Source organism: Hippocampus zosterae, chromosome 12, assembly GCF_025434085.1.
Source record: "Hippocampus zosterae strain Florida chromosome 12, ASM2543408v3, whole genome shotgun sequence".
NCBI lineage: Eukaryota > Metazoa > Chordata > Actinopteri > Syngnathiformes > Syngnathidae > Hippocampus > Hippocampus zosterae.
In genome coordinates this window covers 6,678,685-6,706,081 of record NC_067462.1, presented here as the reverse complement: position 1 = coordinate 6,706,081, position 27,397 = coordinate 6,678,685, and the positions used below count along the sequence as shown (strand labels likewise).

Below are 27,397 nucleotides of genomic sequence, written 5' to 3'. Positions count from 1 at the left end.
CACGCATTTATTTTCTGGTAACTTGAACAGATAGAGTTGAATTGATATTTCATAAACAGTTAATATGTGTCCATGTGTGTGATAATAGGTCCTCTCTGCTGAGTCAAAGTTTTGGCGTTAACACCAGCAGCCTCAGTTCGCTCAACATCAACTTCACATCTCAAGGTGAAGCAGGTAACGAGACCTCAAAACTTTTATTTGTATTTCCCGACATGATTTCGTGCACTGCACTTTCGAAATACATAACTAAGTAAAACGGGCTTTGTTTTGTTGAAGGTTTTTGTTTTACGTCCAACTCATCTGAATGCCCTGAGAACATAATACGATCACGATCGGAGGAAACCGACACGGGAATCGTAGCGTTGACGCCATCGTGCTTTTTTTTTCCAGGGGACGTGACGGTTGGCCAGATGCTGCGGAATGAAAGCGCTTTTTTGCACGATGTTCAGAAGCACATGGAGTTCGATCCGGTTGCTCTCCAGATCCTCATGAATACAACTATGCCCATCAACAATTTACAGGTGAGCAGTGGGGATTCTATGGCAGGAACCACAGTGCTCCACTAGATTTAGCATTTGGTGCCACCTCCCCTTTATTCATTTGTTTTCATTAAACACAGATTAGTGTAATGATTCAAGTTTTTACATGAACTTGTCTCATCATCCTTGCTGCGCTATTTTTGTCAGAATTCCTATTCTTCATCAACCCCAAAGTTTTAAATCAGAGGTGTCAAACTCATTTTTGGCGCAGGCCACATTTTAGTTACTATTTCATTTGGAGGGCCGTTATGACTGAAACAAGAAGACAAGAATAACATAGAAGTTGGCGGGTATGAGGTGGTTTCGCGGGCCACATAAAATGATGTGGCGGGCCAGATCTGGCCCCCGGGCTTTGAATTTCACACGTGTGTTCTAAATTGTATTAGTCCTGTTGTTCAATATGTACACTTTGGAAAAGAAGTGATGATTCGTAATGAAGTGGTGGTGTCTTCTGTCACCTTGGCAACCACAAATCATGTCCTTATTGTTGTGCTCCATACTGATTACAAGTCTACTAAAAAAAAAAAAAAAGATGAGTTTAGATGATTCAAAAAATGAGACATTTTCCACTGCGGATTATAATTTTCTGTACAGTCTTTGAATGTTTTCCTCTTGAATGTGTTTGACGCAGATCCTTTCTTGTTTGGTGAAGCTGCGTTACTGCAATTCCCGCGAAAATCTGAGCATCGCCGAGCCGGATGTGCTTGTGTTTCAAACCTTCTGCTCCATGTCTGTTGAAGAGGGGTACACCTTCGCTCTGCTCATGACTCGCCATCTGAACATGGAAAAGTTAATCTTCAGAGTAAGGCTGATTACAGGAATGGCACACTCGCACGGGGGGGGGGAATGGGGAAAAAGGAATGGATGTATATTTCCCGGTAAAAGCCATTTTCCAAGCCCGTGTTTCTTTTGTCTCTATATTTCCCATTTTCTCTCGCGTTCATTTTTTTTTTACCAACATGGTTCTGTTTGATACTCTATTATTATTGACAAAACATTCATTTTCAAGTCTCTCATTTTAGAACATCTCCATTTCTTGTGCCGAAAATGACACGCTAAAACTTGCGGGTCGGTCGTATCAGATTTGGCTAGTTCATGCTAATCCTGTGAATAATTCCATATTTGGCTCAAATTAAAATGGATATATTTTCCGTTCCCTGAGATCTGTTGACCTGAGATTTATTTGTAAGCCCTTATGAGCGCTTGGAGTCACCCGGTAACAATTTTCCCACACATTTCCATCAATACATGTGAACTATTTTATCCTTTTAAAGAATACATCCACAACCGGAAAAAAGTCCCAACAGCAACAAGACACGCCTTTTGGAATTAGATGATGCTATTATGTGCCATTAAGAAATTCATCTTATTTCATTTCAGAATAACATTTATGTGAATGCTTGACATGCTCATAATTCATATCCGTAATGCCTCCCCCACATTGCCTGTATTGTATATTGCTACCAGTCATAAGAAGAACATCTCCATTGAAGTGACACATCTGTGCCTGTCTATGTATTTATGTTTAATTCATTGGCTGGTTTATGACCACCCTTCAGATGAACTCGCCGTCACGCTGAAGTGAATTGGAACTTTGCTCTTATTGTCTCACTCAACCCTTTTGAAATTTATTGCCACTTATTCTCTGAGAAAAAGCACACATCTGTAAAGTACGGAGAGGAAAGAAGTGCGAGGACTTTCAAAAGATGTCAAGCTGGAAGACCGATGGAATCACATCACGTGAACTCAAAATCTGCAATGACTTGGGAAATTGATATCATTTTTTTTTCTTTCTTTCAGATGGTGTTGTCCGACGATATTCAGAGCCTGTTGAGATTTATGCTCCTGATGGCCAGCAATATCATCCACATGATGGACGAGATGCTTCCCGCCATTGATCAGCTGAGCACTTACATGACGTCCGTCACAGAATTCAGTCTGATGGCCAACAAAGAATTCAACCGAGTGTGTAGACTCCGTTTTTTAAAGTACGTTATGAACATGATCGTAAATTCATCACAGATGACGCTTGATCTCTCCCCCACCGCTCCCCCAGGCTGCAAGACTCACGAAGTTGAGCCTCTCTACCCGAGCTACATTTGTCACCATGACTCAAGCCATGTGCAGTAACGGTATCCTACCTCTCTTGGGACTCGCCAGCCTTCCTAACAATTCACAGTCCGAGCCACCCCCGCTTGACAGTGACGTGAGGGAAGAGATGATTGACAGGTTCAAGATTCCACGAAACGCAAGTATGCTAGGAAGACATGGGCCTTTCGTTGCCAATGCGTATATGCGGTGTCGTTGGGAAGAAGGATCAAATGTCTCGCGTTCTTTTCCCCATTTGTAGCCCCCTACTGTATGAACATGTACCTAGACATGGTCAACACCACAGGGGGCGCTATTGCGTGGGCCTTCCTCAAACCAATGCTGATGGGAAAAATCCTCTTCACACCTGACACACCAATCACCAGGGCTATTATGACAAAGGTATCCACTAGCTTTATTCGACACGATATACTTGTACTCTTTTTGACCCCTGAAAGGCCCAAATATGCACATTACATTTTGAATGGCATGCAGATACCAAATCAACTCTCGGATCAAGAGAACAAAACATTTGTTGACTCTGAAGCAATCGCTGACGTGTTTTCAATTGTCTTACTGTGATGTCTGCCAGACCTTCTTGCAATCCTTGGTTAAATCTCACCACTGGAACTGTATACAATGTTAGTGGGCATGCAACTGTTGACAACCTAAATCAGGCACGCAACAAGTTATAAATACTGCCAAACAAAATACCGTGTTTGATTCTGAATTCCTTGAAAGAACAAAAAGTACTGCAAAAAGGCGTGGAATGATGTGGCGAGCGCTCCCAATTTTATAACGAGCCGGTCGCATTATTTGATTTTTCACAAAGGCTTCCTTTATGAGGAATATGTCAGTATGACAGCACCGTTTCCTTTTTCTTTGACAATGAGAAAAAAAAAACAAATCCAAGAAAGTATGAACAAGGCAATGAAATAATTATGACTGACTCACAAATCTCAAAAGCAAACACTTTGGTCATGTTAGACTTCATGATTGATAATCGGGATCGATGTCCATGCCTTTATTTTAATGCAAAGTGGGTCAGAAAATGTGGTTCATCTTCAGATCACTGAGGAGCTGATCAACTTTTTTTTAAGCACCTAGCAATGACTTCTTCCTGTTCCTACTCAGGCCAATACTACCCTGCAAGAGTTTGGCAAACTTAAAATGCACTCTGACGAATGGCTGAAATCCTCAAAGTACATCGTGAAATCTGCCGAAGTGCTTAGGCACACTTTGCCACTGCTTCAGGTATGACATCTCAGGGCCACTCTCTAATTCCCCAACTGGTTCAAAGCAGGATTTTTGACAACTGTTTCGTCATGGCGTGTGTTTACAGAATTCCTTGTCCAATGCCTTTGTGAGAGGTTTCATTGAGTTGCAGACAGACATTGAAGTCGAAGAAATGGAGAAAACGCTCAACAGCTTCTGTGAGTGAGCGTTTGAAGTTTGCTACTGTCCATGTTCTGACCTTGCTTATTATCGAAATGAGGGATGAGGAAAGTTTTTTTTATATTATCTTGGAAATGAAAATTTCGTGGCCTTAATTAACATTTCAAAGCAACTACAGTACCGTACCTAAAACTTTACTTTTTTGACAGACTAATTGATTTTGTGTTTGTTTGTGTGTTTGTTTGTGAATCAAAGCAAACATGACATTGATGTTGGAGAGGAACAAACACATCATGGATCAGATCACCACCTTGTCCACCCTGATGGTCAACATCTCGTCCTGTATCAAATTTGATCGTTACCAAGGTTACCAATCTGCTGAGCAGCTTGACGAGGATGCTCAGGAACTCGCCAAGGACCGCAATCTCTATGGAAGTGAGTCACTGTAACGTCAACAGTAAGCGAAAAGGACCAAAAATAAAAATAAAACATCACCATATTAATTCTGCTGTCATTTTCACATAAAATAAAATCTTATATTTAGAGTACATTGCAATTGCTTGGTTGATGAAGCAACAGATCCAGTACAATACTTAAACATTTGATTTATTCACATCTGAGTTGACTTGAGGTTGGGACGATATTTCTCTCAGACAATGTGCAATAATTTGGCTTTAAAGTTATAAGATTTTGAGTGAGATGCCTTATTTGTCTTGAAGGTGTCATTTTCAAGCTCCCCAAAGAGGAGAACTCCTCTTCCCTGTCACCCAAAGTACACTACACCATCCGAATGCACCTGGACAACGTCTTGCGGACCGACCGAGTCCGCAGCCTTTACTTTGCCAAGAAAAACTACATATCGTCGCGGACCGCCATGCGCTACAACCGCGCCTTTGTGTACCTGCAGGAGAACATTGACCGGGCAATTATTGAGATGCAAACTGGAAGAGTCACAGAGACGGCTGTGCAACTTCAACCCTTTCCATATCCCTGCTATCTTCTTGATCCGTGAGTTGACTTGATACTGCACAAACATACCGAATACTCTTAGTGTCAATCGAGTGTCAAACTCATTTTTGTCACCGGCCACATTGGAGTGACCGTTTCCCTTGAAGAGCCATTATTACTATGAAAACATATAAAGAAGTCAAGAATAATGGTTCATTTTATGATTGTTAAGTTAGTGTAATGAGGGGTTTGGTAACAAGAAAATGCTTATATTATCTCGCTTATTTATTACATATGAGAAGTTAAAAATCTTGGTACAGATTTTAGCAATCATCATAGAAGTTGACATGTTTGATTTGGTTTCGCTGGCCACATAAAATGATGTGGTGGGCCGGATCTGGCCCCCGGGCCTTGAGTTTGACACCTGTGATGTACGGGATGTCTTCGAACACGTCATTTTCACCTGATCAGAATTGGGGAAACAAAATTGAGTTATGAAATTTTTTAAGGGCTACAAAATAATCCAGAGATCCACATATCACCAAAAGAAATTTTATATTACTTCTGGTCGTTGTCGCGTTTAGGATAGAGCAATACTTTTTTGCACAAGTAATTCAACACGCCACCTGAATATATAGCGTTTATATTGTATAGCGCAAAGGGTGCTGTGGATTGGAGACAGAAATGTAAACATAACATAAAAGGAGGCACAGTGTCTCTTGGGTGAAGTCCAGGCATTGATGTGGAATAATGCAAACTCACTCATTATTCATTCGCCACTTGGGACTGTCAGTAAGTAGTCAGTCACTGGCAAGTCTCGCATGATAACTGCCTCTGAAAAGGGTGCATGAATATTCAGGCTCGTGTGTGTGTGTGTGTGTGCTCTTCCATGCAAACATGCGGCACTCAACCCGCCGCCCACTGCTCATGTTTGAAATGTACATTTTAACCAATCCGACAGTCAGAGAGGTTTGACATTAGCATTTTGCAAACATGCAACATAGTTTCTGATCGCTGAAACGCGGCGGCGGTTTGTGCTCGCCCTCATGGGCTTTATTAAGACGATGCTGATAAGCCACATCAGATATACCATGCAGGGCATTGCATCTGACAGGCTGCCTTCAAGCTTGACTATGAGACGGGCTCATATGTGCCATTGTGCCGATCTAATATATTGCAATTCTATGGTACGAAAAAGAAAAAAACTAATTAATAATAATAAAGTACATCTTTGTCAACCTATCTTCAAATCCAAACGTTTGCTTTTGATTGATTGGCGTATTTTTGCATTCATCAGGTATCTTGAGGCCATCAGTTTAGTCTTCCCGCTCATGCTGATGTTGGCCTGGGTTCTGTTTGTGGCTGACTTTGTCAAGAAATTGGTTTATGAAAGAGAACTGGGGCTGCATGAGGTAAGAATTCGGGTTTTTCATGACGTATTGCCACAAATTCAAGCACTGGAACCAGTGCTGTGCTTTTACAAAGATAATCATTCATAACCACAATAAAGTATTTAGTAAAATGATGTAAATAGAAAGATGAGTGATTTTGATTTTTTTGATATTTTCTTTTCCCTTCAATCTACAGTATATGAAGATGATGGGCGTAAACCCCCTCAGCCACTTTGTCGCCTGGTTCTTGGATTGCGCTGCTCACCTGATGGTGACCGTCATCATCCTCACACTGATTCTCAAGCATGGTGGCATCCTGGTGCACAGTAACGGCTTCATCCTCTTCCTGTACCTCTGTGACTACGGCTTGACCGTCCTGGCCTTCAGTTTCCTGATCAGCTCCTTTTTTGACAAGACCTCCATTGCCGGACTTAGCGGAAGCCTCCTTTACATTATTTGCTTCTTCCCATTTATTGTGGTCATGGCGGTGGAGTCCAGTCTCAATATTTTTGAGAAGAGTGCACTGGTGAGGGAATCGAATTTTTCACTCACTGGTCATAATTTTGATTGTGATGTTATTACTTATACACTTCAACCTCATAGTGTTTTTTTTTTAAAATTCAAATTCAATTCCGTAAATCTGAATGTTACATGAAACAAATTAACTTTCCAGACTGTCACTGTCAAGGTAATTGACTAGAGCAGAGGTGTTTATTTCGTCATTTTTTTCGTACTCTGGTTTGATAACTAAAGTCTCATTTTCCCACAGAGCTTATTTGCCCCATGCTGTTTCAGTTACGCTAGCCAATATGTCTCTATCTACGAGATGCGAGGAGATGGTATGAATTTCCCTCCCTCATCACAAAATGCCATGTTAGACATCAGAAACAAGGTGGTTCCTAAAAGTCGTTGTGTGTGTGTGTGATTTTTTTTTTTTTTTTTTTTTTTTAGGAATTCAATGGAGCAACTCATATTCCTCACCCATGGCGCAAGACACTGCCTCCTTCGGGTGGTTGTGCTGGATGATGCTCATCGACTCGCTCATCTACTTTACTGTTGGGGCGTACATCCGCAAGGTCTTCCCTGGTAAATACAACGGAATTAGATGAACTTGAGAGTCATGGCAAACCTTATAAATGTTATTCTATTGATAAATGGACAAAAATTCTATTTTTAATTGGACAAGTAAGTGTATGAGAAAGTTTATTACCACTTAATATTGCTTTGTTATGAGCCATGTTTTAGGGGTAAGACAGTCAATTAGCTAGCATCTACCTTTTCTCTACATATTTATGTATCCATTTTCTACACTGCTTATCTTCACAAGAGACACGAATGAGGAAACATGCAACCTTTCACACTCACTTTCACGCACATCAGGGCAATTAGAGTCTTCCATTGACTGAAGAAGCATGATTTTGGAATGGGGAATTTATCTGCACAGGGAGGCCGGAGACCGGATTCGAAACCTAAGAACTCTGAAGCAGATTGTGTTTTATAAGTCACTTTACGTTACCCCTATATCTTAATGACTGTTGAAGATCTGAAAAGCCAACATGTATTTCCTGAACGCTAGCTTAAGTTTTTGTCACAAAGATTTGAACAGAAAAATCACTAAATACAAAAAATTTGGATTGTGGCCCGATGGGCCGACCACAGCAGAAAAGTCGACGATATCAAATGAAACCGGTCTTATCTCGCAACCTTTACGAGTTCCGAAGATAGAAGTATTTATTTTATTTTTTTGTAAAATGACATTGACTTACGAAACACCCTCTGATATAAAATACAGCATGTATGAAATCTGAATATTTGTAACTTCCACCGATACAATTCGCTTCAGGTTTGCATCATGATGCAACGTGACTCACCCAATGATAAGATTGTGTTTGTAATTGGAGTTTTGGTGACGATAATTTCAATCTGTACTCATGCCCCATGAAAAGCAGAGGAAGCAGACGTTTGTGTTGCTGAATTTCTTTGAACACTCTGTCACTGTTGGCGTGACAATGTTTTTTGTTTTTTTCTTTTCGTTTTTGTGTTTGATCAGGCAAATTTGGCATCCCGGCTCCGTGGTACTTCCCCTTCACATCCTTGTTTTGGGCTAACCTTTTCTGCTGTGTAAAGTCACAGATGGGAGGCGGAGGACGTCTGTTCACCAATGCCGTGAAGATAAACGTGCCCGTGTTCTGTGATAACAAGGGGAAAGGTACAGAAATAAAAAGCCATTACATTGGAACAATTACAAGAGAACATAGTGCCGGAGAGCGCTTCTTTTTCTGGGATTGTCTCTTCCTTTGTTGTCTCGTCGCACTTCTTTTCATGGTCGCCCATTTGTTTTTTTTCCCCCCGTATCGAAGCACCTAACTATATTTCTCTCCCTCTCTCTCTCTGTCTATTTATGTCCTGCACAGCGGCTTTTTGATTTACTGTTTGTATTTGTCCATCTTTTTCAGGCCAGAGCCAGCTTTTCTCTCAGACAGGCGAGGACTTTTCTCACCTCCCGGTGGGTGTTGCCCTTCACGGTCTCACTAAGATCTATGGTGAGCGGATCGCCATTCAAAACCTGAACGTTTCCTTCTACGAGGGCCACGTCACATCGCTGCTTGGTCACAATGGCGCTGGCAAGACGACTACCATGTATGTTAACCCTGTCATCTGATAACATGATAAAATGTCCACTGTAGTAACTGCTGTCCCCGAAAGGGTTAATATCAGCCTGGATTTAAAAAATATAAATAAATAAAAGACCAGTGGCCATCTGCACTCTCCATTCAAAATATGTAGCGAATACAAGATGGTCACATTTAGTTGATACTGTCTTCTAATCTTCGAAATGTGACATTTTTCTGTGCGATTAGGTCTCTCCTCACGGGTCTCTTTGCACCATCATCCGGCAGTATCGAAGTGTACGGTCGAGACATGCAAACAAACTTGGATGACGTCCGCAAAGATCTGGGTGTTTGCATGCAATATGACGTTCTCTTTGACCACATGACCACCAAGGAGCACCTCCTGCTCTACGGCCAGATAAAAGCCCCGCATTGGTCCCACAGGGAATTGCACGAGCAGGTCCGAACGTAAGTGTTTACCGATCCAGGGTCTCCCGATTGCCTACGCTTACTTCATATTGCTTCTACTGAGGTTAGACTGAGCCCTATGGATACCGTTTTGATTTGTCCATGATGCAATCATGTCATCTAGTGTATTTTGTAGCCTTTAGTTTTCATCAGCCATGGTGAAACAGTGTTCTTTGCTCACTTGACAGTATCCCCCCTACCTTCCCCCTGCCCCACCCCCTCATAAAAGTGAAATGTGGGAAGTTGTTCCAGTGGCTACAATTGAATGCCAATGACACACTGGAGGAAAAAGTTCAACACGGTCGTAGTCAAGCACATTTTATGGCCACACTTAATTTATATGCATCTCGGGTGGTAAAGATAACGTAATTGTTCCACCTGTTACTCTTTGAAATATGCTTTTCGATTTACCATCCGAAGAGCAGGGCAATATTATGAGGTACTTAGAAGGCCATTAGGTGCAAGTAGAGAATACTAATGTTGGCTAAGTACTGGAAGTGCGTCTTGTTCTAGTCCTTTTGTTGTTTTTGTTCTGTGTTTCGGTCATTTAATTTTTTGGAACCCGACGAGGATCGTAAATGCATAGAACCACTCCCAAAAGAAAAATATGAATATAAACATGATGTTCATATGTAGGTTGTCTTGAATTCTTTCCGCTGATTTATCTTCTAGGATCCTGGAAGAGACAGACATGTACGCTCACAGACACAAGCGGGTGGGCACGCTGTCAGGCGGCATGAAGCGCAAGTTGTCAATCTCCATCGCGTTCATTGGTGGCTCTCGCTTGGTGGTGCTGGATGAACCCACCACCGGCGTTGATCCCTGTTCCAGGCGCAGCATCTGGGATATTATTATCCAAAATAAAAAGCGTGAGTATCTGCTATTTTGACCATCGAACTTTAATGCAACTGGCCAAGCTTGACCGGAATACATGTGCTGTGAAATTTTTATTTATTTTTTCGTTATTGTTCTCGCAAGAAACACGAGCAATGATTGTGTATTTTTAATTGTTGTTTTTAGCCCAGACCATGCCTTTTCTTTTTAAATTGGAGAGTGAAAGTCAGCCAGGGTTACTGCTGAGCTGACCAACGCAGTGAAGTTGGCAAAGAGTGAGCAGTTTTGCTCACGGGTGTTTAGCTCGATGCATACACAAATCATCATATTTTTTTTTCTTTCTCAGGGCACACTATCATTATGTCCACCCACCACTTGGATGAGGCTGAAATGCTGAGTGACCGCATTGCCTTCCTGGAGCGAGGAGGTTTAAAATGCTGTGGCTCCCCCTTCTATCTGAAAGACAAGCTGGGCCAGGGCTACAAACTCACTCTCACCAAAAAGGTCCTTTGTGATTTAGTCTTTGCACGCAAGTATCAAGTGTCTAGATTCAGTGTAATACAGTAATGACAGATTAGTGCGTGGATGCTCGGAGGTAATCCCTCAGACAAATGCCATTATGACGTCAAATACTATATTAGTATTATTAGGTGACTGCGTTCACAATAATCCTTTTGTATGGAAGACAAAAAAAGTGTTATTTGGTAAAGGCTTGGAAACAGCCATTCATCACGATGCTATCCAGCAGCAAACGCTTAATGGTACAGTATATAGAATATAGTGCCGCCTACTGGTGAACTAAGAGAATGCGGTTTATAGAATTTTAGAATTCCCTCAAGTGACGGTCCAAGAGCAAGGTGGTTAGTAGACATGCTGGAGTCATCATGGTGAGGAACTATGTCCGCAAAGTTTGTCTACTTCCGATATCGGTAAGCGAAAGATGGCAGCGAAACATGGCAGCCTCCTGTAGGGAGGTGTTCCTTATGTAATATAATTAGTGATTACTGCACCTAAAATAACATTTCAAAAAAATGACGTTACACCATTATTTTGCACCTTTTTGAAACAAAGAGTGTGTTTTTGAAATGATGAAAATTTACAAATGTTTTTTATTTACACAGTGCCCATTTTAAGCATGTGATAGCTCAGCTTTTAACTTGTAGTGAGTGAAGCATGTTATAACCGTTTCAATGCAATGAACGCACACATTGTTTGCCTTTTTGCCACTTAAAGTAAGTTTAATTATATATATTTTTTGGGTCATTCGACCGAAATGACAGCATTTATTTCATAACCACTTTAGGTGCAGATTCACAAGTCCGAGTGCTTTGACGACGCCGAAATGAAGGCCTTTATCCAAGCGCATGTACCCGAAGCCCGGCTAAAAGAGGCCCAGGGGGGTGACTTGATTTACTCCCTGCCCCCATTCACGTCATCCAGTGCCTCCTCGTATAGCTCTCTTCTGACGGCGCTGGACGCCAACCTGGATGACCTGCATCTGGCAGGCTACGGGATCTCTGATACCACCCTGGAAGAGGTGAGCTCACATGCATCTAAAGGTTAGCATATGCATTAAACAGATGATCTCTCGTATGTGTGACACTGACTGCTTCACGAGGCGTTGCCGCTTATTTTTTCAAATGTTATTTTCTTCATCTTTGTAGGTGTTCTTACAGTTGTCGCAGGATAAAAAAGAAAGTGTGCACGAGGAGGATAGACCCTTTTCTGTCTCCGAGACGGTGTCAGACGATGGCTCCGTTAAGAGTTTCCCTGCAGATCCAAGTGATGTGATTTTCAGTTCTGACAAAATAAGTACGTTTTATGCATCTGTTTTATATTCTGTCTTTGATTTGTCTCGGGCAGAGTAGTAGGGCCATAACAAAATTCACAATGCGGATAAAATCTGGAAGTATGAAATGTTCTCAGTTCTATGACCAGCATAACCTTTTGAAATTGTTTGATTAATCTTTGCACTACTGGCCAATTTTTCATTTGCAGTCTGACCCTAATACTTCTTTTAATTTAGATCTTCTTCCATCCTTTTCTCGCGAACACTGTATTTGAACTGGTCTAGGATTTGTTCATCTAATTAAAAGAGAAGAGCAACGTAAGCGAGTGACTCAGTTCGGTCTTGTGGGTCCCCCCATGTCCTCCAGACTTGACTCGCTCCGGCAGAGCACGAGGCATGGCCCTCGCCTGGCAGCAAATCAAAGCCATCCTGATCAAGAGGTTCCATCACAGCCGCAGAGACTACAAAGGCATGATCTCCAAGATCCTACTTCCTGTTCTCTTTGTCACATTCGCCATGGGTCTGGGATCCATCAATAATGACCTGCGGCACCATTCTGAGCTGGAGCTTAGCCCCGCACTCTACCACTTCAGACCAAGTTACTCTTTTTTCAGGTCAGTCCTCGTGGAGAACAGGATGGACGGTAGTGCTAAGGGGAATGCGTAAAAAGACATCACAGATGTGGTTTGTGCACAAACCTTACGTTTCCAATTAATGTACTTCGAGGAGGCACCAACATCGTTCAAGTACATCCCGCAACAAGGCCATTTAGTTTGAATGAAATATTAATGAAGGGCTGATCTTTCTCGTTGCTTGAATTGGCTCAACGTGTCCCTCCCATCACTTTAGAGGTACCACAAAGTCTAGCATCTTTGAAGGGCAGACATGCCCTAATGGGGGAAACAAAGATGGAGAATGCGATGTGTGTCGATGCAATGCACGATCAAAGTGACATTCAAAGTGTCAGCGGAGGTTGTCTTTGCCCCGAGAAGTGCCGCTATTTGATCAAGGATAATACCAAAGAAAATGCTGAGGTGTCCTTCCAAGTACAAGTTCCATATGTGGTTTCTGTATCCACGATGAAGATTGAGATACAAGACAATTCGATTTATTTTGACAATTTCAAAATAGTTGAGGCCGTTTTTGACGAGAGTTTTCTAAAAATCCAATTCTTTTTATCACGATTGATCAAACCTGATCCATTCCATTCCCTGTAACATGACTTTTCACAGCGACCAGAATAATAAATCCAGCGAGCTAGTGGAAACGATGATGTCTTTCCCAGGAATGGATAACAGCTGCCTCGACCAGTCCCGCAAGCCGTATGTAAACCCAATAACGTATTTAACAGTCATTTTTGCTTGATCTCATTCTCATTCTTCCCTTGCCTTGTTTCATTTTACTTGTCTGCCTCTTTCCAATTTTCTACAACTCTGAGTCTCGAGCGTTGTTCTTATTTTTCCTGTTGCCTGGAATTGTGTTTTGCACGTGAGTGAAAGCCTACAGCGGAGCCTTGCAGCTCAATAGCGTCATTTGTATTCCATAAACAGCGGCCGTTTATTGTCGAGATTTTTCCCTTACCGTCACTGAATCACTGTTGATACTCAATGAAGTACACGTCGGAGCCATTTTAACCCCCCCCCCCCGAGAAATAGTGTAAAAATTCAAAGGTGCAATGGAGATCGAATGTTTTACCTTCAAATGACAAGAGAGAGAAAGCGTGCTGCAGACCTTCACAAATTTGCATCCATACTTGTCCTTTTGCTGCAGAGAAGAAAACCTTGCAGGATTCCCTCGCATGAAACAAACACATTGCACAGAATCCAGAACGTCTTTTTTTTTTCTGGAGCACAAAAATGTAGTCATATTGCATCGTCAATGAGAGAACATTTTCAACATTTTTGATCGATCCATAAAAAAAAAAACATGCCTGCGTGGGGCTTGAGCAATACTATCGATTTGTAAATATGACGTGACCGCATTTGGATTTAGAAGGTTTCCGAGTGACGACATGCAATACCGAATGCAAGATTCCGAAGCAGCAGAATATCATAACTTGACTTTAAAATGAAAACTTTCCCATTGGATTGCAATAAAGACTTTGAGCATTGCAGTGATGCTGTGATGACCCCAGCTGGTGCCCCACCACTCAAGAAACTCCAATGTGAAGTGTAAAAATGCCGAGATGCCGAGGAGCTAAAATATCAAGCTGCACGCATTGAGATTTCAGAATATTGCTCAATAGCGTGTACAAAAGCGGTCAACTCTTGAGTGCTTGCAGCTGCATTACTCGAAGAGTGGTTTGCTTTCCATCTCCTTGTCTGTGTGCGTCGACTCCATCATGTCAACCCTTGTGAAGTCACATTCTGGCTTGCGACTGAGCTCCCGTTGTGTTACCGAGCCACCATTTCAACTCAGTGAATGTTTTTTTTTTTTTTAAGTCTTTCAAAGTTTTGCACAAGCCAAACTAACAGCTGGAATTCCGGAGGGAACGGTTCCAAATCGTTGAGTGACTGCACATGTAACACTAAGGAGCAGGTGAGCGACAGTTGGAAATGGAACTATGAGTGAGAAAATGTCGTGGCCTCACGTTTGTTTCTTTGCCGACATTCGCAGCTACGGGGCGATTTTGTGATTTTTTTTTTTGTTTCATTCCAAAATATCATGCAGATTTGTCATGGGGAAAGATTCAAGCCAGCCAGTCGGCGGATCCCGTCTTCGCAGATCGTTTACAACCTCAGTGGAATCGATGTCGAGAATTACCTGTTGACCACAGCCAATGGCTATATTAGAAACAGGTAAATACCGTATTTTCCGCACGATAAGGCCCACCTAAAAGCATTCGATTTTCTCAAAAGCCGACAGTGCGTCTTATAATCCTTTTGAATGGATCGATATTCGATGTTCTGTGAAGCGCTTTGTTCCAGTTGCAGCAGTTGTGAGGTTTAGTTGCGCCTTCTAGAAAGGCGCCCACAAATAAAATGTATTATTATTATTATTATTATTATTATTATTATTGCATTGTATTCCCTTTTGCATAGCTCCATCTAGTGGATTCATAAGGCAACCGCAGCCACTTTTATAGCTTCTATTCTACGCTTGATATATGCAAGCAGCTTTAAAATAGGCCCTTCATTGAAGGTGCGCCTTATACTCCGAAGCGCTTTATCATGCAGAAAATACGGTAGTTAAAACAACAGACTATTTATTTGCACATTTCTTCCCTATAAACATGTTTCTGTCGCTCTTTGTGTGAATGAGTCTGAAATAACTGGCAAGGAGCCATTGAAAATGTTGATTCCCGAAATGGTTTTGTATCTCAGGTACGGCGGGTTTGAATTTGGAATGCCCTTCCCACCCGACCTGGAGACGGATCTTCTAGCCAAGTCTGATAACATCACCTTATCAAAGGTATTGTTCGCTTCCCTGATGCATATCTGAATAATTGTCATGAAATCGATGGAAAGGAAAACGTGACATGCAAAGTTGTCCTACAGTGCTCATGTGCGTGCGGGTGTGTTTTTGTGGATGAGTGTAGGTTTGGTTCAACCCAGAGGGCTACCACACCATGCCAGCATATTTAAACAGCCTCAACAACCTCATCCTACGCTCCAAACTTCCAGCAGATAAGGATCCAAAGAAATATGGTACTGTATACTGTGAATTAATAATTGATTTGACTCGATGCTTGAATACTATTCGACACTACTCGTATGCAGACATTCCATGTTAGCTCATGATGTTGCCCAGTAGAGAAGCTGTGAGATCCCGGGAGATTACTTATGAGAGTAATGATCTGTTAGCTTTGGACATGTAAGTTCTTACCCTTATGTAATAGACTTCCCACTCGAGGTTACAACCTGCCCACGGATGTGTCATCACACTCCTGTTCACCTAAAACACTGCAATCGAGAGTCGATCCGATCCATTCCGCAGAGTTACTCAACCGCTGATGGGCAATTTGTTGTCAAACAGCTACCAATGCGATCCAACGCGACTTTATTTATACGGCGTAACGTCACGTAAAATAACAAGAGTTCAACAACAACAAAAAATTAATGATACCAACACATATAGAGTAGACATCAGAAGCCAAACGGAAGAGTCTCATGTTGGGTCGAAAGTCAAGAAATAAAGACAGGGAGGGGGCTGGCCGAATATTTAACGTACTGATCCAAACTTAATAAGGCTCTCTGTTTTCTCTGGCACTGTGTGTTTATTATTGCGACAATAGACACGTTGCTAACATTGTGCTTCTTTTCTGTCTCTTTTTTTGTTGCAGCTATTTCAGTGTCCAGTCAGCCCTACTTTGGTCGGACGGATGAAGACGACGTCATGTAAATCATGCTCGCCCCCCCTCCCCCATTCTTACCTTTTCCTAATTAACACATCAGTCGGAGAACGAGCAAAAACTTCTTTCCTAAAATTAATGTTCAGAACATAACGGGGAGGTTTGGTTTGGTTTGGTTCCACGTTTAAAATGTACGTGTTCCGGTAGACCACACCAAGAAATGATTTTGAAAGTGAAATGAAATGGCAACTTTTGTTGTCGTTGCTAGCCTGGGAGGATGTTCCAGCTCAAACAGCCATTTCCTCCTCCATCCATGCCGATATTGATGTATTGATTTGGCCTCGGACATTTTAAGGATACAGTCGGCTGTTTTCAGTCAGATATCTTGATTCTCACATTGTGGCAGCTCATGGGATGCACTCCGAAACTCGAGTTAAAGCTTGACCATGCTGATAATGAGCCTGATCAGTCGCTGCTGGCCATGTATGGTAATTGGAGCTTTCTTATAGCTTCCGCCAGCATGTTATGTTCCTTCTGGGGTTTTTTTTTTCTTTTTCTCCTCCTTCGCACTTGGTCACTCAGCCAGCTTCGGCTTTATCCTCCTTGAGCTGCGGGCAGCTGATTAGAGTGATTTTTTTGGCCTTGGCCAACTTGGAGAGGTTGTACAGGAACAAATAGTGATGTCGTGCCCTTCCCCCTCCCCCATAAATAAATACATAAATAGGATGTTTTCAAGAGATATTGAGTTGGATTGTGCAGTCAATTGAAAAAAAGTCTCCAAACCTATTTCAAATCAATTAATTACTTGCTAATTTATCAGGATTTTGAATTGGCATAGTGGAAGTGTTGTGACAATTCTGTTTCCTGGTTAATAAAAAAAAAAAATCATCTAAAATTAATAGAATAACTTAACCGTTAACGCTTCCAACAATAAAGATATGAGTTACACGCATAACATTTGATTCTTTTACATTGCTTAAGGATAAAGAGAGAAAAATCTGATGATTATTTGCCGATATGTTGGGGGGCGAGGTGGTGCGATGTCATAATCTTTTGTAAGTTCTTACATGTTAACGTGTCATAAAAATTTGCAAAAATCTGCCATTTTTTTCTGGCAGATATTAAAAATGCTAATAACGTCTGCCCGATTAACCGCTCATACCCTACACACAAGTGTTCTTCTGGTTGAATGGATAAACATTCCCACAGACACTCTGAAATCTTGTAGAAAAACTTGCCCAAAATAGTACAGGGTGCTGTCCCTTTTTCATATCAGTACAGCCACAGCAACATAAATAACAGACGAGCAACAGCAACCCCCAACGCGGAGTTCGTAATTCGATGCCCACAAACGATTCATCAAAACGCTGCTGTTGTATCGTTTCCGCGAGACCACTTTTGAATGATCCCATTTTGTCTTCACAGCACCGTGTCCATCCTCCAGATCCTCGTGGCCGTGTGTGTGGTCACAGGCTACTCCATCACGACAGCCAGCTTCTCCGTCTACGTCGTCGGCGAGCATCACAGCGGCTCCAAGAGGCTGCAGCACATCGCGGGCATCAGCGAGCCCTTCTACTGGGCCGTTAACTTCCTTTACGACATGGTAACGCCTAATTGCCCAGTCGATAAATCACGAAAAATACCACCTCATCCATTTAACAACCGATACCATCAAATAATTTGTCAGCAAGAGAAGATGACCCGTGTCTTTCCCCGCAGATTATGTATCTGATTCCTGTCGTTTTGACCATCGGTGTGGTTGCGGCCTTCCAGGTTCCGTCATTCACGGACCAGCAAAATTTAGCTGCCGTCTCACTCCTTCTGGTGCTCTTTGGGTGAGTCGCGCCTCTCCATCACCAGCATGTATGTTCAGCGTGTTGGAAGTTTCCTCCTCTTCATTTGTGATGCAAGAACTCACTGATTTAAACCCCAATATTTCAAACTTAAGGCCCGTGGGCCAAATCTGGTCCGCCGCATTATTTAATGAGGCCCGCGAAATTACCATTTGCGAATTGACTTCATGTTTCTCGCTAGCATACCAAAATTGCAAATTGTCTCCACTTTTAAAAATCTTAAAAAGCATTTTTTTTTGTTCCCAACCCCCCCTTTAAAATAAATGTCATATTTGAACAGTTGTTACCGATGCCTGAATTCAAAACTAGTTTTGTTGTGTATACATTTTATTTGTAATAATGGCCCTCCGAAGGAAACAATAACATTAATGTGACCCCGGACAAAAATTTGTTTGACACCCCTGATTTAACCCTTTCATACACCCTGTAACCTGATGACATGATGCGCTGTCCACTGTAGCAACCGCTGTCCCTGAAAGGGTGAAAGCATACAAGCTGAATTCAAGATTCCGATACCACATCGAATGCAAGCCAGTCAGTCACAGGTCAAATCTAATACTACTCTATAATTTATTGTCTTTCATTGCAGGTTAGTGTGCGTGTGGGTTTTTTTTTTTTTGTAATGCAAGCTAAAATCGAGAGCTGTTATACTCTGTGCCTACGAATTATCAGCATTTTCAGATGGGAAAAAAATAAGATCTAAAACCTGAATCCTTCTCTCGCGAAAAGAATACAGAATACAAGGACGGGTAATAACAATAAATATGAGCCTGGGTGTCGTCGCCGAGATTTGAAAACTGATGCGGCAGCAGCATTTAGATTGAAGGTCGACCCTTATCCACTTTGTTGTAAACACATTTTCACGCCAATAACTGCTTCTGTCTGTTGCATACAAATCGAAAGTCACGTCTGTCCTTGGCAATATTTACATCATTTTAATCCCACTATTTATTGTTCCGCCCTCCCATGCTTTGCTCTGCTGCCAATGGGCGCGAGATCTTCGGAGGCCGAGTCAGCAGTGTGCAGCTCATTTATCAGACAGATGTCTCCCTCCCAAGCAATGAATAATCACGCTCCCCCCCCATCTGGCTGCCGGCACCCACCTGGTCTGGTTTGCAGCCGTCATGCTGATGTTCTCCGCGATGCTTTGGCAACCTGTCCTCTGTCTACCAAGCACCTTTTCAATTTTTTTATTTTATTTTGGGCTTGGTTCCCAGATGCAACGTCTCTGTTGAGCTCCATTTGTTTTCCTGTGCTACTTTTCCTTCTTTGAATCTATTTTCTCTTTCTTCCCCCTTGTTTTTTTGACCCAGTCGCCTAAACAAGCATGTGAGACGGAAGAGTGGGGCGGAATAAAATAAGGTTGGGGAGGCAGAGGGGGAGGGGGAATAAACTAAGAAGAATCCATCTTCCTTTCTTTTGGTGACTCTGTGTTTACCATCCTCATCTTGTGATTTCACTCCACCTCGTCTGTGTTTTTAGTACCTGTGTGTTTGTCAAGCGAACAGTTTTTCCTTCCTCGCCTCAGCGCAGTTTCTAAAATGCCCTTTTAACCGGATTTCTTTTCAACCAGTAGACGATTGATGCTCGGTGTCGCAATTTTTTTCTTAAACGAAGTCACCTTTCTGCTGTCAACTCCTCAGGTTTGCCACCTTCCCCTGGATGTATCTCTTGTCAGGCGTCTTCAAGGATCCGGAGATGGCCTTCATCATCTATGTGTGCATTAACCTTTTCATCAGCATCAACACCATCATTTCCACCTCAATTCTCTTCTTTCTGGGGGAAAGTGTAACAAACAAAGTCGAGGTCAGCATCATTTCTGGAATTATTGTTAATTTTAATGATACCAAAAAAAAAAAAAAACACCTGGAATTTGCAATGGCCTGCATGCAGTCAAGTGGATCCGGTACTGCGATTGCAATGGCGACTTCTGTCCTAATTGCCTCTTGTTGTCTCTCTCAGAAAGAGAACATCCAGAATATCTTCAACATTTTGAGCGACCTCTTCCTCATCTTCCCTCAATTCAACTTTGGAAATGGACTGATGAAGCTGGCCAGAATGAACGTGGAGGTCCAGCTCCTTAGCGGCTATGGCATCGATGCCTACAAGGACCCATTCTCCACCGAAGTTCTCGGCTGGATGTACATTGGTTCCATCATCCAAGGTGTAGTCTTCTTTGCGCTGCGCCTCTTGCTCAACACGTCCCTCATTCGCGACGTCAGGTGAGAGGAAACAGAAAACTGACTTTAATGAATGTTTTCATTTTGTCTCAAAGAATTTTTGACCTTCACATTTCCTATCCCTTTTAAACGTTTTCCAACTATTTTCTAAATCCGATAACTGCCGTATATTCCAGGTCCGATCATTGTCTTGCCAACATTTCCCCTCTGCAGGCACTTAATTTTGGGCAGAAAAAAGGCGCCCCTGATGCACAACGATGATGAGGATGAGGATGTTGCAGCCGAGCGCTTGCGGGTGTCCAGCGGAGCAGCGGGTGCGGACATCCTACAAGTCAACCAGCTCACGAAAATCTATCAGCACCTCAACAGAGAGATTTATGCAGTCAAGAGGCTGTCTGTGGGAATTCCTGCAGGAGAGGTAAGCCTGCCAGCAAGACGTCCAACATTGGTGAGGGGCGGAGGGGGGCTGGAAGTATTACCTTCCTAGTTCCTCTGTGGATAAGCAGTTGGAAGATGACCATCCAAATCTTGAGGGAGGTCGACGCTTCACTGAAATAACAAATTCCCAGTTCATTGATTTCACAAGCATCATATGATTTACTCGCACCGACTTGTTTAAATCGGGCTCTTCCTAAAGCGGTTGCTTATCGAACATTCGGCCAATCGGGTTGAATCAACGCTTCATCTTTTTCCAAAGTGCTTCGGTCTGCTGGGAGTGAACGGAGCGGGAAAAACAACCACTTTCAAGATGCTCACGGGAGACGTTAGCCCCACTGATGGCTCCGCACAGATCAGGGACTGGGATGGGTAAGATGCTCATTCATTATTTTTGGGAGTTTTTTTTTTTAAAAGCACGGCGGAGCAAGTGAGATGGAAGCATACGGCGCTCTCTACCAACGTGCTGACTCACATCATCTCCTAGGATGAAGATGTTGCGCCTTATTGTTGAAAATCGGCTCCCGTAGGTCACTTGAATTATCCGTGCGCGGTAATGTCACGCTTACATCCATTTAGTCTACTAATAACGTATTTTTCGGATCAATATCTGCGTGTAACAGCTAGCACCTTGTGATTGTTGCTCGATTAAGACTCGGGTCGCACGCATGTTTGTAAAGACACTGACAAGACACTTTAGGTAATGGGGATGGCTGACGCTCCACTGCACACGTCGTGTTTGCTCCATTGCACCCAGAAAGAACACTTTTGGAGTCTCGACACCTGACATTTTCATCTCGGGAATATTTGTCTCAGGAAAACAATTTACCTTGGAGTTTCATCGTTGGCCCTTGAGGGCGACGCAGTGTCGATTTTACCTTGAGGGACAGACGTTCTCTGACTCTATTGCGCGTCCATGAAAAATGTGTTTCGTTTCATAATAAAAACATTTTAATCCTTGATCTCGGCGTGACTCTTGGATGGATTCTAAGTATGCTTAATTTATGGAGCACAAATTGTAATGTCGCATAAGTCATTCATTCGTACACGAAAGCACCGTCAGATGTCGAAGCTAGATGAGGCTTTCGAGTCCAAACTCATGGGTCAACTTGGAACAACCTTCCACTGTTGAATATTCTGAACGGCTTCTCAAATGCATCTCCGTTTTTTCTTGTATGTTTTTGTATGTGTGTGTGTTTCCCCAGGCGGCTGGTTGATATTATGGAGTGCCGGCACATGGGAATTAATATCGGCTACTGTCCCCAAGTGGATGCGCTGGATAATCTGCTCACTGGAGAAGAGCACTTGTATTTTTATGCTCGTATTCAAGGCTTTTCAAACAGAGAGATAGACGGGGTAAGAGTTAAAAGGCCGGGCTGTTTTTCATTACTTTTCCAAGGGAAACGAGAATCGTTCTGAAATGAGGTTGGATGCAGTTCGATGCATCCATGCCAAAATAATGAGCAGGTGTGACAATATCGAGTGATGTCTGCTACTTCTCGGGCGGCTGGAAATGCTTCTGTTGTGAGCGTGCGGACTTTTAACTTGGCAGTCACGCTCATTCGTCGGTGGAAAATATTTGAAGTATGACTTTGAAGATGATAAGATCTCATTTGAGATGTCACAATAGTGATGTTTTTTTTTCCCCTCATCTTTTTCTTTGTTCATTATTGAGCGTGCCTCTCAGAAATCTACAGAGCCGGTACGCAAACTTGATTATTTGCGTAACAGCAATTATTATCATCCACTTTTTTTATACATCCCGCAATTTGCATTTTAACAGGGGTGTGTAGACTTTATATTTTTGTATCCACAGTATGTTGTGTGCGTGTGTTTATGAGGGACGCACTTTTGGAGACAGCATGGCCAATGGCTCCGTCTCGCCCCGTATGGCCGCAATGATGTTATTATGGTACTTGGGCCAAATGATGATGGCCTAATGAACAAAGATGAAGATGAGGCTCGAGCTAAGAGTTCTTCTCATGTTTTCTCCCGCTGACAGTCTCCCATTCTTTGTTGTGGATAATGGCCGATGCCTTAATGGAGTCATTTCGCATTGGTTTTTGTCCGGCGTAATGCGGTGCACGATGTCAATTTGGAGGGGGACGAATATAAAATAATAGCAAAAAAATACGTAAAAATGTGCATCTATGTCCAAAAAAAACCCCAACAGCAATCCCTAGCCTCAAAATCACAACATTATCTGTATCCAATTATGGACACATTAAATTTGAGAAATGGCACCGTCAACAAAGACAACATAACGTTTCGTTGTGAAGTGGATTCTTATGAGATGCCTCCGCGTTCAACAAAACTTTAATGCATCATTTTGAGGCTTGAAAACCCCGCCCTCTTGACATCTTTGTGATGCCTGCGTGTGGTCTTGCAGGTGGTGAAATACCTTCTCAAAAAGCTGGAGCTGATCTACCATCGAAACCTAACCACTAATGGCTACAGTTGTGGCACACGCAGGAAGCTTTCGACCGCTATCGCCCTCATTGGACATCCACAGATTCTGCTCCTGGTGAGCTCAAGCCGCACTTGGCCGCCTCGCTCTGTACCTGGAAAATGGCATTTGAAAGATTTAATCAAATGTGGTGTACTTTTCCGATTTATAAATCGGTAAAATATGAAATCAACGGCATTGATCGATCTGGTTTTAGGTCCCCACCTATACTGCCCACATGCCCTTGAAAGCATATTTGTACGATAGCTGATCGCCATCATCGGCTGCGATATCTTCGTCGGCCATCTCAGAGCATTCATACATAATTACTCAGAGCAGTGGTTCTTAAACATGTAACACCAAATACCTTCTCACAAAGGACTTTATGACCAATTGAAACAGTAGCATAGTGGGCTTAGGTATTCGTCAAAAAACAAGCCCGGTTTTATCCTGAATATAATAAGATTGAACCACTGTAAGACGATGCTCTTAATGATAGCCAAACAAAAACTACTTTGACAATGATTTCTTTGAAATGTCCACCCAATCCAATTTCCGATCCGCTTTATCCTCACAAGGATCGCGGGGGGTGCTGCAGCCTATCCCAGCTGTCTTCCGGCAGTAGGCGGGGGACACCCTTAACAGATTGCCAGCCAATCGCAGGGCACACAGATGAACAACCATCCGCGCTCACACCTCGGGGCAATTTTTTGGAATGTGGGAGGAAACCGGAGTACCCGGAGAAAACCCACGCAGGCTCGGGGAGAACATGCGAACTCCACACAGGGAGGCCGGAGCTGGGATTGAACCCACGACCTCTGCACTGTGAGGTCGACGCGCTAACCACTGGATCACAGGGCCACCTCTTTTGAAATGTATTGAAAAAAAAATACAATTTAGCGAAGTACCGGTTTAAAAACAGTCCTTGCAGTTTAAATGCAACGGTATTGATTTAAAGAGTAAATAGCACTGATCGATCCTTGGCCCCATTCTTTCTCCTTCTTTCTTTTTTTGGGATTTGAACCATGACCTGAGAGAACTCTTGTCCTCCTCTCACACGTCAGGATGAGCCGAGCTCTGGCATGGACCCTCGCACCAAACGACACCTGTGGAAAATCATCTCGGAAGAGGTGAAAGGAAAGTCTGCGGTGATCCTCACTTCTCACAAGTAAGAGAATGGCCTGATTTCTTCACGTGTGACAATGCTGCATATTCCATCCAGTGCTGGTTGTTGCAGAAAGTGTGAAATATTCTACAGATTTTTTTTCTTTTTTCAAAAAAAAGGGATTCAGTCCTTTATATTATCCGAACCCGGCTTTTGAACGTCTCAATTTGTGTCCGTTTCTCAGCATGGAGGAGTGTGAGGCATTGTGCGGCCGCCTTGCCATTATGGTGAATGGTCAATTCCGCTGCCTGGGCTCCTTGCAGCACATTAAGAACAGGTTTGTGGCCTCTCGTCAGCTTTACATCCTCAAATAGTCATTTTTGCCTATAACACTTGGCCCATGTCATGTCCTGACGCGCAGGTTCGGCAGTGGCTTCACGGTGAAAATGTACTTGGCGCAGTCCGCCAGTGATGTCAAGGAAATCACTGTTTTCATGCAGAAACAATTTCCCAGCACTTACTTGAAGGTATGGTTTAGAGAGCTGTTGTTCTATTTTATCCATCTTCTCCCTTTTTCATCTCTTCTGAAAATCTTTTTTGCGCATAATGTTGCTCTGCCGCACTAATTGTCTGTGCCAAATAGCGGGATTGAGTGATCTGTCAAATCATAACATGTGCAGCTAATTTGGGACAGGAGAAAAATCACCTGTACTTGTCTCCAATGTCCGGTTCCGAAATAGAGCAATGGCAAAAGCAAGATAACCGTAAGAACACACGTGCAATAATGTTACCGCATTATCTCAAGACACATAGAAAAGGCTAAGGCCACACCTACATTATTTTTAAAAATAAATGAAGGAATTATTTCATTTTACTACCTGCACAGTAACCACTAGAGTGGACAGCTTATCAAGTTATCAGGTTACAGGTTGCATGACAGGGTTAAATGCTAGGGCACCTTAGTATTTGCGACGTTTTCTCTCACAAAGAGCGTTTACGATAGGAGGATGTTGAAATAATAAGTGTCCGATTTTCTCATCTCTTATCAGGACCAGCACTCCTCCGTGGCGGAGTATCATGTTCCCGTGGCACCAGGAGGCTTGGCCGACATCTTCCAACAGCTGGAGACCAACAAGACGTCACTGAAGATCAAGCACTTCTCTGTGAACCAGACCACTTTGGATGAGGTAACACTCAGACGATAGCTAGCAGAGTGAACAGAACCATCTTGTTTTTTGTTTTTTTTGTGAATGTGGATCCAGTCGATGCTACAGAGTGACTGAAAAGCGGTAGGAGGGTAAACTGGGACAGTCAAGAAAGCTTGAGTGGGAGTGAAAGACGAAGTAAGGAATGTAAAATTAAGACAAGAGGGAAGCTGGCAGGTTGGAGGGCATGCCTGAGGGAAAATAAATGCAATATGAGTAGGGGAGAGAAAATCATGTACCCGGTGTTGATTTTCTACATTCTGCTCCTCTGGAGCTCTGGGATTGGAAGATACCAAAAGGAGAAGAAACACAGGGGGGGGGGGAGCCGAGGAGAGAAACCAAACAGAAAATGTGCTGTATTTTAGGGAATTTCAAGGGGCCCAAGAATATTACAATCCTAATCATATTATCGTTCAACCTCCGCAGGTCTTTGTCAACTTTGCCATGGGAAATAGTCACATGAACTCCATCTCAGCTCTCAGCAACAGAGAAGATGATGACCTGAGCCACATCAAAGGAGTCGAGACATAGTGCTGACTGCTCTTTATTTTTCTGCAGTGAAATGAGAATCTCATTGTACTGCATTTTGTCTTAAATAGAATGCTTTGCGACGGAAGTATAAATTTGTCCTAACGAACAATCATGTTTAAAACTCGTAAGACTCAATGTTCAGAGCCACTAATCTTTCGAGGTCGGCCAAATTCTATCGCTGCAGTTCTCTGCTGCACATTTATGTACCTGCACAGATGATTATTTATTGTTGCCTATTGACATGAGAATATATTTATCCTACTTGAAAAATGACCTAATCTAGTAATTCTGATACTTCTCCTGACATAGCTTTTAATTGTTTTTATTTGATTTTATTGCCACTCAATAGAAATGTACTGCATAGGCTAGCCATAATCACAAAAAAGACTCATAAAAAATATTATTAATGTGCACATCTTCATCTTAATGTATGTCTCACTTCAAGAATGCCTGTTCAAAAAATATATTTCCCCCAGTTGTGGACTATTTTATAATGGTCTTGAATGTATTCAGCTATCTTTTTTTCATAATTCAATAAAACACTTATAAATGCAATTACTTGGAATGCTGCCAGTGTACAAAATCATTTTCATTTAAATTTGGCTGACGGTAAACCTGCAGTATTTCTACAGCTGATGACACTGACTCGAAGGATGGATGATGCTGGATTTTTTTTTTACATATGAGATACTTTGCCACACCATAAGACTGAGAAAGCTTAATAAATAACACTGTTGTGGTAGATGTAGGTTGGTTTGATTTGTCTTTGTGCTCTTGTTCCACAGGTGGCACAATTTAACCTTTTTCAGTTGCATACCATACGACAAAATACGTCCACAAATTTGAGAATTAATAAAAAAAATTGTATCTTAATATTGAGCATAGTAGTATTTTTGGGCAACATATTGATCGATAAGATAAGAAAGCCTCTATTTGTCTCACAATGGAGACATGTCATATCTTTCTCCTATTTTTGACTGTTTTATTTTTGTTTTTGGTTTAGTTTAAAGTAAATTGCCTCTATTTGTGGGGAATAGGTACTACATAATAAAAGATTGTGACTAACTTTTTTTTTTTTAATTCATTTTAGTAATACCGTACTTTAAATCGCAAATACAATACAAATCTTACATGAAACAAAAAATGCTTACAGATTCGTTTTTAAAGAAATGTACTCACTTTGGGCATGCATATATGGCAAAAACACTTCTTAACTTTAAAAGTTAAATGACATTATTTGGAGAGATGCGGCATCTCCTGGTGTGTCAGGAAGACAAGTGAGTTTTT

General features: G+C 42.2%; 2 protein-coding genes across 2 annotated transcripts in view; one reads left to right on the top strand and one right to left on the bottom strand.

The window, feature by feature from the left end:
- The window catches only part of cln5 (CLN5 intracellular trafficking protein), a 50,907-nt gene extending 37,609 nt beyond the window's left edge, over nucleotides 1–13,298 (bottom strand). Inside the window, exon 1 of the mRNA XM_052081698.1 lies at nucleotides 13,283–13,298. The gene's annotated coding sequence lies outside the window, so the exon portion shown is untranslated. The remainder of the gene's footprint in view (nucleotides 1–13,282) is intronic.
- Nucleotides 1–26,665, top strand: part of abca12 (ATP-binding cassette, sub-family A (ABC1), member 12) — a 47,315-nt gene extending 20,650 nt beyond the window's left edge. Inside the window, exons 31-71 of the mRNA XM_052081615.1 lie at nucleotides 89–174; nucleotides 391–521; nucleotides 1,171–1,341; nucleotides 2,340–2,504; nucleotides 2,596–2,791; nucleotides 2,890–3,029; nucleotides 3,762–3,881; nucleotides 3,970–4,060; nucleotides 4,278–4,457; nucleotides 4,742–5,030; nucleotides 6,268–6,382; nucleotides 6,558–6,887; nucleotides 7,131–7,200; nucleotides 7,313–7,447; nucleotides 8,412–8,570; nucleotides 8,818–9,001; nucleotides 9,223–9,441; nucleotides 10,114–10,310; nucleotides 10,622–10,779; nucleotides 11,579–11,812; nucleotides 11,940–12,087; nucleotides 12,432–12,678; nucleotides 13,297–13,386; nucleotides 14,506–14,602; nucleotides 14,735–14,862; nucleotides 15,388–15,475; nucleotides 15,603–15,711; nucleotides 16,347–16,401; nucleotides 17,781–17,958; nucleotides 18,075–18,190; nucleotides 19,852–20,014; nucleotides 20,171–20,430; nucleotides 20,602–20,806; nucleotides 21,086–21,195; nucleotides 22,029–22,179; nucleotides 23,213–23,347; nucleotides 24,334–24,437; nucleotides 24,619–24,711; nucleotides 24,796–24,901; nucleotides 25,424–25,561; nucleotides 26,006–26,665. Of these exons, the coding sequence (XP_051937575.1) occupies nucleotides 89–174; nucleotides 391–521; nucleotides 1,171–1,341; nucleotides 2,340–2,504; nucleotides 2,596–2,791; nucleotides 2,890–3,029; nucleotides 3,762–3,881; nucleotides 3,970–4,060; nucleotides 4,278–4,457; nucleotides 4,742–5,030; nucleotides 6,268–6,382; nucleotides 6,558–6,887; nucleotides 7,131–7,200; nucleotides 7,313–7,447; nucleotides 8,412–8,570; nucleotides 8,818–9,001; nucleotides 9,223–9,441; nucleotides 10,114–10,310; nucleotides 10,622–10,779; nucleotides 11,579–11,812; nucleotides 11,940–12,087; nucleotides 12,432–12,678; nucleotides 13,297–13,386; nucleotides 14,506–14,602; nucleotides 14,735–14,862; nucleotides 15,388–15,475; nucleotides 15,603–15,711; nucleotides 16,347–16,401; nucleotides 17,781–17,958; nucleotides 18,075–18,190; nucleotides 19,852–20,014; nucleotides 20,171–20,430; nucleotides 20,602–20,806; nucleotides 21,086–21,195; nucleotides 22,029–22,179; nucleotides 23,213–23,347; nucleotides 24,334–24,437; nucleotides 24,619–24,711; nucleotides 24,796–24,901; nucleotides 25,424–25,561; nucleotides 26,006–26,110 (6,196 nt within the window). The 3' untranslated portion in view covers nucleotides 26,111–26,665. The remainder of the gene's footprint in view (nucleotides 1–88; nucleotides 175–390; nucleotides 522–1,170; nucleotides 1,342–2,339; nucleotides 2,505–2,595; nucleotides 2,792–2,889; nucleotides 3,030–3,761; nucleotides 3,882–3,969; nucleotides 4,061–4,277; nucleotides 4,458–4,741; nucleotides 5,031–6,267; nucleotides 6,383–6,557; nucleotides 6,888–7,130; nucleotides 7,201–7,312; nucleotides 7,448–8,411; nucleotides 8,571–8,817; nucleotides 9,002–9,222; nucleotides 9,442–10,113; nucleotides 10,311–10,621; nucleotides 10,780–11,578; nucleotides 11,813–11,939; nucleotides 12,088–12,431; nucleotides 12,679–13,296; nucleotides 13,387–14,505; nucleotides 14,603–14,734; nucleotides 14,863–15,387; nucleotides 15,476–15,602; nucleotides 15,712–16,346; nucleotides 16,402–17,780; nucleotides 17,959–18,074; nucleotides 18,191–19,851; nucleotides 20,015–20,170; nucleotides 20,431–20,601; nucleotides 20,807–21,085; nucleotides 21,196–22,028; nucleotides 22,180–23,212; nucleotides 23,348–24,333; nucleotides 24,438–24,618; nucleotides 24,712–24,795; nucleotides 24,902–25,423; nucleotides 25,562–26,005) is intronic.
- The last annotated feature ends 732 nt before the right edge of the window (nucleotides 26,666–27,397 follow it).